This window comes from Panthera tigris, chromosome D2, assembly GCF_018350195.1.
Source record: "Panthera tigris isolate Pti1 chromosome D2, P.tigris_Pti1_mat1.1, whole genome shotgun sequence".
NCBI lineage: Eukaryota > Metazoa > Chordata > Mammalia > Carnivora > Felidae > Panthera > Panthera tigris.
Genome location: NC_056670.1, coordinates 60,964,441 through 60,976,518, shown reverse-complemented (window position 1 = coordinate 60,976,518; position 12,078 = coordinate 60,964,441). Strand labels below are relative to the sequence as shown.

Genomic DNA, 12,078 nt, shown 5'->3' with positions numbered 1-12,078 from the left:
ACAGTGCTGGGCCGTGCTGGTGTAGGAAGCAGCAGAGGGCAGGAAGGCAGGCCTGCTATGTGCTTGAATCCCAGCCCCACCAGATGAGGACTGCCACGGTTTGCTAGACACACTCCACCACTCCCAGCTTCTGCAGCCAGGCAGATCTTCTCGGCCCATCCAGAAGCTTTCTCTAAAGGTCCCTGGCCCTCCCTTTCTATCTAGCTGTCACCCCTTTAATATCATCAACCCCCTCCTGACCTACATGAAGGACCTGTCATCTTCCCATCGGCCCCTAGGTGGCAGTGCCACCCCACAAGGGTTTTGGGCCAGGTTTGGGCCCACCTCAGCCTTACCAGGAAGCTGAGCAGGCCTCATGGACTCCCACTACTCCTGCCCCAATAAACACTGCTCCTCACAGGCCCAGGGACTTGAGGCCACCGAAGGGCAGTGGCTTCTCCCTTTCAACTTACAAGGCTCACCTGGCATGCTGGGCCCCTGCTGTCCAAGTCATGCTCCAGTCCCCCATTTCCAGGGAGTCTTCCCTGGTTCTTGACTCCCCTCCATATCCAGGACACCGGACCCTTCACCCCCACCCCCACTCTCCCTCCCTCCCCAGCCCTCCACACAGCACAGCCCTCGGGCTGGTACGAAATCACCTTTATTCACAATCACAGCGACCCAAGTTCACAAAGGAGGCAGCAACTATCCCAACACTAACAGAGACAGTGGTACAGATGGCTTCCTCTCCCCAAACCTCGGGCCACACAGCCCCTGCACTTAAGACCTTTCCTTGCCTTGGAGATGAGACTCCAGACTGGATGGGGCCACCATCTGGCCCACCCCACCCTCCTCCCACAGAAAGGGTCTCCGGGGTCAGTGACTGGGGAGTAGAGACCCAGTGGAACCATGACTTCCTAGAGGCCCACTGCAAGGGAGGTGCAAAGTCCCAGCCTGGGGTTCTGACCCCCCCAGTGCTGTCCCACCCACCACCCTATAGCAGCCCCTCACCAGAGAACTCCCAAGAGTCACACACAAAGTCTTCTCCCCCCTCCCCTCAATCATTTTACAGAGGTGGCAGCTGAGGCTGAGGGGCTATAACCTGGACAGGGCCACACAGCTGCCCAGTGGTCAGGTCTAGAACCCCATACTCCACCATTCACGGGAAACAGCAGTCTCTGATGGATGTAAAAAGCCATCGGAGGGGGACAGAGGGTTGGGAGGCTGGGGGGAGACTAGGCCCTCAGAGTGGGCCCCGGCCCATCACCTCTCAGAGTAGGGCAGGCAAGGCTGAGAGAACTACAGCCTAAGAGCAGGGGTAGGGGGCCCTTCTTCACTCCAGAATCAGAATAACCAGAGGTGCTAGGACCTGGCCCCTTCTCTCCTCTTTCCTGGGGCTTAAGGGCCTAAGAACGGCCTCCCTGCCCTTGCTATGAGTAGGCCTCCTGTTCCCTGGCCCAAGCTGGGCTCCCCTCCTTCAGCCTCCCCAGAACTTTTGACGTCCTCATGGAAGGGGGAGCTCCTGGCCTCCTGCTGGATTCGAGACAACTTTGATAACCCTGTTGCAGCCCAGAGAGGAAGGGCACTTTGTGGCTCTGGGTGATCCACCAGCCCTAGGACATTAAGCTCAGTCTGTGTCTCTGTAAAATGGACACAATTTGACACAATTTGAAAGGAGGCCTCCCAATTCAGCCCCTTTTTCTGGAGTTTTAATTAATGGTGAGCAGAGCTGTCTATGGACTTTGGGCTGGAGCCTGGGGAAAACTATGATAACTACCTCTGCAGCGAGCTCTCACCAGGCACTCCACACACCAGGGCATTTCTAGGAGTTCGAAGGGCTTGGGGGACGGCAACTCACTCCCCCACCCCCCCATAAACAAAAAACAACCTACAAACCAAATAAATAAATAAATAAGTAAAATGGCTGGTTTTACCCCAGGGGATCCCACCCCCACCCCTAATCCAGGGCCCTGGCCTCTCCTAGGGATGCTCCAGCCTCTTTGAGTATCAGCCAGGCTCAGGACAGTACTGAGATCTGGGAGGACAAGTCACAGCAGATGCAAACCTGTTCTTAGCCTGACAGAGGACAGCCTCTGCTCTCTCGCTCACACCGAGAGGCTGTTCCTGGGCAGCAGCATCTGGTGAGATGACTGGGGCAGAAAGGTTATGGCCAGGAAGGGGCCCTCTGCATCTCAGCCAGGGCACAGGGTCAGGGACCCAGAACCTGGAGCCTTCTGTGGCCTGTCCATCCACCCATCCTGAGTGAGTGGGAAAGGGACATAGCATGGAGGCTGCAGCCTGCCCAGGATGAGAGGTATCCACTGGCCTTCTTACCCCTGGTTGCCAGGCCTGAGGGGCAGGGAAGACAGGAAGGAGAAGGTGGGTACAGCTCCGAGAGGAAGGCAGCAGCTCAGGGGCTGCCTGCCTAGGGCTGCCGTTGAGCAGGTTATACACTGCCCAAGGGCAGTTGGCAGAGAGAACAAATGGACACTGAAGTCCAGGCCATACTCCGAATGCCCTAGCTCAGGGACACATCTGCCCGGAGGCAGGGATACGTTTTCTAACTCTTACATGGGCTAGAGGACTTCCTACCAATCTGCCCCAGACGGGAAAGGATTAGGACAGGCCAAGTCCCCACTTAGCCCCTCAGCATGCAGGGAAGAGCTGGCTACAGAGAAGGGGAAGACAGAGAGTGGACTCCTCCCCTCCCCTCTGCTGGGGAATCTGCTCCTGCCCCTCACCTCCCTGCCTCATACCTTCTTTCTTCCCAAACCTTTAAGGGCCTCAGTTTCCCATGTTTAATGGAGAAGAGGAAAGAGTTTCCAAAACAAGTACGAAGAGAAGGGGCCCTGTTGGCTTGCCCCTCGGCTGGAGTGGGGCCGGAGCCTGAGAGGCAGGCGTGCAGGGTGGGGCGCCATGACGGGCTAGGAGCTGCGGTAGGTCTTGATAATGTCCTTGATGGGGCGACGGCAGATGGGGCAGCAGGCGTGCAAAGCCTTCTTGAGGCGCAGGCCACAGGCATAGCAGAGGCACATGTGGCCACATGTGTAGATGACCGTGTCCACTGCATGCTCATAGCAAATGGTGCACTCATCGCTCCACTGTCCTGTGCCCGGGGTCACTGGTGACTCAGGCAGGCTCACTGGAGAGTTGGGGGCTGTCCCTGGGGACAAGGGGACACCAAGTCAGTGGGAACATGGCCCAGTCTGGCCCCACGTTCATGGGAAGAGAGCCCCCTGGTCTCTTACCTCCCAACAGGCATCTGCCTGTTTACCCTGACAACCCACTTCCTGAGCACTAGGGGGCACTAGACAAGCGCCAGGGTGCCCATAAGGTGGTGAGAGAAGAAGGGATAGAGGAAGGTAGGGGGCCCAGAATCTTTTAAGGCAGGCCCCTCCTGAGCTAACCTTCGGTCTTCCATGTGTGCTCAAAAGTGCTTTGGAGAAAGGTGTCCAGCTGGGGGACAGGAAGGGATTCACCCCAGAAATCACCACCCCACGAGGGTTCACTGACCTATCTATCTCCAGCTCCTCCAGGGCCCAACTCTGTCACAGAGGCTGCATGCCCGCCTCGGCCAGGGGTCTCGGGGCAGGGAGTCTGGCACGGACACCACGGAACCGGAGTAGCCAGCCTACTTACCGCCAGCAGAGCTGCCCAGAGGTCCAGAGCTGCACGTGCTGAGCAAGGGGTCGGAGAGGCGGCTGCCCGGGGCGCTGGGCGAGGTTGGCGTGGAGGCAGGGGAGCAGGAGAGTGACGGGATGCTCCGCTCTGCCAGGATGGTGGAGCCTGCGGAAGGGGAGAGAGGGGCTCACTAGCCGCTGAGAGGCCTACCGGGAGAAAGCTCATGTCTCCGCTCCTCCAGGGGGTTCCCAGGAGAGAAAGTGGTGACACGGCCTGACCACACAGCCCAGCCACTGGGCGGGTCCAGGGCAGGATTCCACAAGCCAGCCCAGCACCCTGCCCCAGCTCTCTGTTCCGCCTACAAATCTGGGGGCCCTTTCTTGTTCTGAGGTTACTTCATCAGCAGTCTCGAAACAAGAGCTCTGCTGAGAATCCCACCTCCACCCTTCCCACGCATCCTCACCTTCAAGGTTTCCCAGACAACGATGTCCCCCCTCCTCCCACCTAGTGTGGCCCTTCCAGTCATAGCCTGACCCTCCCTTTCTAAGCCCTGTGTTCTCTCGGTCACTGTCCCTAGGTATCACCCACCCTCTCCTCTGCATAAGCACCTTTGAAATGCCCTTCACCATCTCCCAAGCTTGTTCTGTGCTACACTCGCTCTCCTTCCTTCCCTCCCTCCTTTCTCTTCCTCTTCAACACCTCTCCTCACCTTCTTCTTCTCTTCCTGCCCTCCCTTGCTGGTCCCTTCAACAAGTCCTACCAGGCACCATCAACTGTGTAAACATAACACTGAGAACAAGATGGAGAGGGCCACTGCCCCCAAAGAGCTAACTGTCCAGGGAGCCCCTTGGGGCTGTCCTCAAATCTCCTCCTCTGGGGAGCTTTGACCACCCCTCCCCCAACCACATTACTTTATTTACCACTGACCCGCCACACACACCACATACACGGGACCAAACAACCACACAGCCTGGGGAATATTTGTTCTTTGCCCAGGAAGGCAGCTTTGTTTTCCCAGTTGAACTATGAGCTTCCTGAGAGCAGGAAATCATATTTACCTGTGACTCTCCCACAGGCTCTAACATATTGCCCTACACATAAATGTTCAGTGAGATCTTCTCTATTATTATGTGTTCTAATTTATTTTAACAGTCACCGTTTCTAAGAATATTCACTAGATATCTGCGACGGCAGATGGGGCAGCAGGCGTGCAAAGCCTTCTTGAGGCGCAGGCCACAGGCATAGCAGAGGCACATGTGGCCACGTGTGTAGATGACCGTGTCCACTGCATGCTCATAGCAAATGGTGCACTCATCGCTCCACTGTCCTGTGCCCGGGGTCACTGGTGACTCAGGCAGGCTCACTGGAGAGTTGGGGGCTGTCCCTGGGGACAAGGGGACACCAAGTCAGTGGGAACATGGCCCAGTCTGGCCCCACGTTCATGGGAAGAGAGCCCCCTGGTCTCTTATGTCCCAATCCATTTATTGGGTTTCTCTTAGTGTTAATAGTCTTTTAGTCAATTATCATCTTCTTTCATAAAGTCACACCTCCTATTTGCTTTTCTTGCCTTATTGCACTGGCTATCATTTTCAGAACAATACTCTAAGGCATCCCTATCATATTCCTGACTTTAATGAGAATGTTTCTCACGTTCCATCATTAAGTATGAAACCGCCTGTAGTTCTGAAATAAAGGAAATATTCCTCCATTCTTAGTGCACTTAAGCCTTTCACAAAGCAGAGCACACCTCTGTAAGGTAAATAGTTACCCTTCACGTATTGTCACTGGGTTTTCCTTGCAGTTCCATCAGGATCCCCAAACACCAATTTGCTGACTGAGATGCCCAGTTCTCCTACCACCCAGAAGCACTATCTTTAGCATATATTGTTTAGCAAATATCTGGAAGATTATTCTTAAACCCCCACCTTGGCCCACTTACCTCTCGAGATATTTAAGTCCTGATTTTTTTTTTTTTTTAAGCTTCTCCTGTGTCTAGTAAGCCTCTTTGGGGAACAGAAGTCTCATCGGAAAGCTACTTATCTATTATTAGATGGTGCTGAGGTAAGAGAGTACCCTGCCCTTATGGAATTTCCTTCGTCTGAGGAGCAGTATCTCCCAGTGAGTGTAGCCAAGTACCTTTTTACCTCAGCCTGATTTTTTTCTGTACCCCAGTCTGATTTCTCTTTATTCCATCCTGAGTTTTTACCCCAACTTCCTTCCATCCTCACGTATTTTCATCCAGCCTGATGTCTTTTCATTCTTTCCTGATTTATCTTCCCTTAATCATAACTTCTTAGCACTTCAACCTCATTATTTTCATTCCTTTTCAAATTTATTTTTCACTCCATCTTCATTTGGCCTCTTTCCAGAGTAGGAAATCCCCACTTATTTTATCTGATTTCACAAACTCTAACACATTCACAATCACCAACAGCATTATACATACAAATACGCATGTACTCAGTTACTCATGTGTGCCTATACACAGACCTATCAGTTTTAGAGCATAATACACCTTCACTCGTATACACACGTTATCTTGTCTACAAAGCCTCCTGCGGTGAGGTCTAGGCTGGGGCTATGAAGCCCAGAGGTCTCCAAATATATCTAAGCAAACTTGCTTAAAAAAAGAATTCAGATGCCTAGGATGTACACAATCAAATCTCTGCAGGTGGGATTCCAAAATCTGCACTTTAGTAGGTCCTGCTAGTGAATCTAATGGAACCAGTCCAGTCAACCGCAACTGATTAGCAGGCCAGCTCTTGCAAAGTATGAAATACCTGCCCACTTGGGGGAAACAGAGGTCCCTGGAGATGGTTTGGAGGCAGGGGTGGGGGGGGTGGGGGGGAGGTGGGAGGGTAAGATGTAAGATTTCTGGTCAAATTAGTTTAGATAAAGCTGTACCCTATAACTACCTCTTCCTCCTCGTTAAGGATTCATATTGCCTATGAAAGGCTCTGAGAGGAGTGCCTGGGTGGCTCAGTCAGGTGTCTGACTCTTGATTTGGGCTCAGGTCATGATGTCACAGTTTGTGGAATCGAGCCCCTTATCCGGCTCTGCACTGGCAGCTAAGAGCCTGCTTAGGATTCTCTCTCCCTCTCTCTGCGCCCCGCCCCCATTCTCTAAGTAAACTTAAAAAAAATAAATAAATAAAGGCTCTGAGAAGTTCTGCAATAAAGAATCCTCCACTTTTTCCTAATTTTTTCACCCAAGGACCCATTTTCAACAGACGCCTATCCCACAGAACACTCAGAGAAACAGGACTCTCACGAGTCCACATCCACCAGTCCATTTAGACTCTGTCCATTCAAAGCCAGGAATGAAACGCCCAGACCTCTGCAACCCCATTTCTTCCGAGGCCCTATTCTCGGATTCCCCATAGGCTCCCAATCCAGGCACCACCCTGCACAGACACCTGGCTACCAACACATCACTCTCTTTCTTACCTAGACACACAACCATCCTTAAGAGGCAGAGACTTTTATTCCCATTTTGGAGAAATGGAAACAGCCTCAATAAGTTAATTGCTGGTGGAAAACTTTGTCATCTTTAAGTGGCCACGGAGACGTGTGTTTCCGGGCCGTTTATGCATCTATGGGGACACAGGTTAATCAGATTCTGAGAGACTCAATGATCCACACTTTTCTCCCCGCCCCGAGGATGCCTCTGGTGAGATTTGAGGACAAGGGCCTAGCAGATGGAGTCCCGCCCAGGACTCATTTCTGTGTCTGGGACCCGAGTGAGGCGGTGGGGCGGGGCGGACTGGCCCTCTGTTCTCTCCCCCTACCCGGATGGGCCCGTCCTCCAGGAAAGGCACGGTGCCGGGTGTGTTGGAGGGGCCGTCAGGGGAGGCACTCACCGAGGATGCGGATCTGCGTGACGGCCCCGTGCAGGCCGAAGAGCATCCAGAGCGGCTGCGAGGCATCCACGCACAGCTGCATGCCCGCCGCGGCGCCGTTGTGGCTGAGGTGCAGCTCCCCGTCGGCGTTGACCACCAGGCCCAGGATGTCGCCGCTGTGCAGGGGCCCGGGCACGCGGCACACGGCCCAGAATTCCTTGCGGTCCACCAGGGCCTCGGGGCTGAAGGGCAGGTCCGCGGGCCGCAGCGTGCCGGGGTCGCACGTGGTGACGCCGAAGGAGAGCGCGCCGGGCCGCGCGCCGCCCGAGCGCGTGACCTTGACGAAGATGGTCTCGGCCACGCGCACAGGCCGGCTGGTGAAGACGAGCGCGCGCTCGTCGCGCCCGTGCTCCAGGCGCGCCACCGTCTGCTCGTCTAGGATCCGGACGTGCGCGCCGGCGCGCAGCGCGTGGAAGCGAAGGTCGCCGTCGAGCTGCGCGGGCAGCGCGCGACTGTGCTGCGAGTTGAGCGAGTTCTGCGGGATGGGGCAGCCGGCGGCCGGCGCGGCCTCGTCGCCCTCGGCGCCCGGCACGTTGAGGTCGCACAGGCTCACGGAGAGGCGCGCCTCGTCGGCGTCGCGCCGCAGCGACGGCCGCCGCAGGGCGGTGAAGGAGCGGGGCCGCAGGCAGTCCGGGAGCACCAGCTCGCTGTCTGCGGCCGGGGAGGGGGAGAGACAGGGTGACCGTCAGGCGGGCCGCTCGGGGCCAGCCCCCGTCGCCTGCGCGCCTCCTCCCGCCAGCCTTTCCAGCCTGCACCGCGAAATACCGACCGCGTTGTTAGCGGCACGGGAACGGCTTCGGACCTAGGCTAAGGAATCGGGAGACAAAGTCCTGCAGGACATCTGTTTGTTTAAGCAAAGGATCAAGGCTAGAAGGAAGAAAAACATTCTAAATGGCGCGCTTATAAAAGTTTTTACTATTAACTCCCAGGCCCTCCCTTTGGATCCCCAGCATTTAGAACTGCGCTGAGCACTTCAGATGACAAGCAGTAAATGTCTGTTGAATGCACTGCTGACGTCCTACCCTTCTGGAAGGTCAGGGGGATCCCCCTTCCCCAGAACCCCTCTTTGCATAAATTGTCTCAGCTTATCCTAACAATTACCTTTTGAGCTTAGCATTGCCGCAGAAGGACACAGACTGAGAGAACTTAAGTAAATGGATCCAGGTTTCCTTTTGAAAGGGACTTACTTTCAAAGGGGAAATCAACCCCTTTCTCTTTTTAATCATACAAGTAAGACACACTGTCTTTTGTAGAAAAGACAGTTCAGCAAAAAGAAAAAATTACCACCTCTCAGCCCACCATCCAGAGAAAAATACTCAACATTTGGATGAGGACCTTCCAGCTTTTTTCCCCCAATATATTCTTCAGTTACTTCTTTAATACAAAAATTGAATCACGCTATATCAACTCTAGTAGTTTTTTAACCTTTTATGGGTAACAAATCCCTTTGAAAATGTGATAACTTTCACCTATTGCCTCAGAAAAATGCACATTCTTCCTAAAGTCTGTGGATAATTCCAGGGCATCTGTGAAGCCCATAAAGCCATCCATGGGCATGGACTCCAGGCTAAGAACCCTGCTATATACAGATTTCCTTTTCAAAACTAGCTTTTCCACTTACTGTGTCCTAAACACCTTTCCATGCCAATAACCATGTTTCCAACACCATATTTTTTTAATGGCTGTATTATGTCCTGCTTTATGGAGTCCCATCATTTATAATAAAAGTCATCATGCACGATGAATTACCCCTGCATTTCATCCTTAAAACATCCCGTGGAAGTGTTCCCATTATGGAGATAAAACTCAGAGATGTGATGTGACAGCCACCAGGTGGCAGATCTGAAATTGAAGCAAGGTCTGTCCAACTCCTGATACCACATTCTTTGCTTTCAGGACCCCTCCTTGTTTATTGAACCCCTTCTGTGGGAGTCAAAGTCCCCAAATTTGGCTAGTGCCACTGTAGACCACAGCATGGGCCAATCCCTCCCTGAGAGCCTTTCCTCTGAACCTCCCAAAGCGAGAATCTGTGCTTTCTCTCCAGGACCTGGGTAAGGATGGCTGGGGTGCTCGGTGTGGGAGCAAAGCTTGAGGGACGGTGTGGGCAGCTGAGGTCAGGATTCAGCTCCAGCTGAATCTAGAAACAGTCTCCAAAGCCTCCTTGTTTTTGTTCTCCCCCAGCCCCCACCACCCTTTCCAGAAACAGCCTCGTTTGGGCCTGGGCAAGGAGACGCTGCTGGGCCCTCCCCCCTCAAGTCCCCTCCCTCTCTGGAGTAGCCTCTTGGGGCCTGGCTGGTTGGGATTTCCCAGCATCGTGCCTGGCAAGAAGGAGGGAGCCGACCGGAAAATGTGATTATTCCAGGGAATTGACTCTGTGACAGCGATGGTGCAGAGAGGCTGGGGGCTGCAGAGAGGCAGAGGCAAGGAGGCTCAAACAGGAGGGGGAGGCCTGAGAGACAGTAGTGTGGACCTGGGACAGGCTGTGGGCTGACCTGGACCCCTGGGAACAGCCCCTGCTTCCGACCCCTCAGGGATTCCAGCACTGGCCCTAGAGGACTCCAGGGTTGGAGATGGAGAGGAAGGGACGGGGACAGCAGGGTGACTAAACAACAAAAGGCTCAGATTCTCAGCCAGAGCCTACAGGAATAAGACTGTCACAGGAGCCCACACACATATGCGCCCCGACACTCCTCTCCCTACCCCAACCCACACACACTCAGAACACTCAGCCCAGAGCCATGGAGCTGGGCAGACTCTCAGTACAGATTTCTGAATGGGGCTGGATGCGAGCTATCCTGAGCTCTGCCCCTTCAGGAGTCCTTCTGTACTTGAACATGCCCACTCCTGGGCCTCCCAGGCAACCTATGCCATTGTTGAGCTACTCTAAGAAAGCGTTTCCTTCTCTTAAACTGACATCTACCCCCCTGTATCCAAGGATCCTGGATTAATTTACTTAACTTCTCTCAGCTTCTGTGTCAATGCTATCTCTGGGGCAGTCCCATAGAGAAAAGGACTCTCCTCTGGGAATACTCAGACACACTGCTCACCTTCCCACCTCTTAGACGATGAACAGAACCAGCCTCCAGATGTTCCCTGACCAGCTCAAGGCACAGTGTGGCCATCACCTCCCTTGATATTTACACTATATGTCTAATCGTGCAACCTGACAGTATCTCAGATGCTTTAGCAGCCAAAATCCATGAACTGGTAGGCAGGATAGGAGCATAGTTAAGTGTAAGGATTTTGAAGTCATCAGCCTGGGTTCAAATCCTGGCTCTGCCAGTTTCTGGCCATAGACCAAAAGCTTAACCTCTCTGGGCCTCTCCATGCGCAAAATCAGCATGTACTGACGTGTATAAAATCTGTATTCTAATACTCCGCTCAGAAGGGATGCTGTGAAGTTGAAATGCAGGAGGTAAGTAGTACCCTACTCTACCTAGTAGAGTACCTGGCACATAATAATCACTAGGTAAACACGAACCACTGTTATTATCATTTCCATGCCCCAAGGCTCAGAAGAAAGTGCACGGGCTTTGGGGTGACACAGGCCTGGGTTTAACGGTCCAATCCAGCACTTGAACGGTGGCCAGTAAGGAAGCAACTTTCTTCCCAGCCTCAGATCACTCACCTAGAGAACAGGGTAATAATACCTGCCTTGTGATGTTGTTGCAGGGATCAGAGGTAGAGCGGGAAGCCCCCGTACTTGACAACCTCAGGTACTAGTACTTTACTCAGGTTGAGTTTTGTCAACCAAAGTTAGGTCCACCTGCACTTAGGCAATTAACTTTCTGAACCTTAAGGTAGGACTATAGATGATAGATAGATAGATAGATAGATAGATAGATAGATAGATAGATATAGGACTATATATAAGGTCATGGATGACATCACTGACTAAAGCCCAGAAAGGAGAAGGTACAAAGTGGACATTAGAGGAGAAAGAAGAGAAGGAAGGAGAAACAGTTGGGCGGGGGGGGGGGGGGTGTAGGGGAGAGGAGAAGGGACAGGAAATGACCCCTATGGCTTTGCCTGAGATCTTGGAGGAGCAGGGAGAAAAGGTATCAGAGATGCTGGGAAACAGCTAAAAATGGAATCCCCGGGGCCAGTGCCCAGCCCAAGTATGTCTCCTCTCCTGGCTCAGCTGCCCCTCGGGGTCAGGAGTGGCTGCAGGCCGCCAGCAAGCTCCAAAATAGCCATCCCCTCAGTGTCCCCAGCTGTGCCGGACCCTGAAATAGATGACACTGGAAATAGAGGAGCTGATCAGGCACCCTCTGCACAAGGGACGGCAAAGGTCAGAGCTGACTGGACTGACATCGAGTCAGAGGCCAGGGGAGGGTCCTGGCTGTGAAAGCCAGGGGAGAGCACCCTGGGACCAGCCTCTGCCCAGGGTTACAGCTTGGAAAAACCAGATGGGCTACCTGTAACCCCAAGCAGCAGCGTGGCCCATTTGGAAGCAACAAGTTATGTAATCCACGCACGGGACACATGGCTGCCCACTTTGGAGGTATTTATGACAGGAGGAGGGGAGGCTCCAGGCCACCGGAGAAGCTGTTAAGCTGGTTCCCCTCTCCGCATCCCCT

The 12,078-nt window shown here is 53.6% G+C and overlaps 1 protein-coding gene across 1 annotated transcript in view; it reads right to left on the bottom strand.

The window, feature by feature from the left end:
- Positions 1-2,763: 2,763 nt before the first annotated feature.
- NEURL1 (neuralized E3 ubiquitin protein ligase 1) overlaps positions 2,764-12,078 on the bottom strand; it is a 78,084-nt gene continuing 68,769 nt past the window's right edge. The window contains exons 4-6 of the mRNA XM_042960781.1: positions 7,460-8,149; positions 3,619-3,765; positions 2,764-3,142 (exon numbers count right to left, since the gene is read on the bottom strand). Of these exons, the coding sequence (XP_042816715.1) occupies positions 2,904-3,142; positions 3,619-3,765; positions 7,460-8,149 (1,076 nt within the window). The 3' untranslated portion in view covers positions 2,764-2,903. The remainder of the gene's footprint in view (positions 3,143-3,618; positions 3,766-7,459; positions 8,150-12,078) is intronic.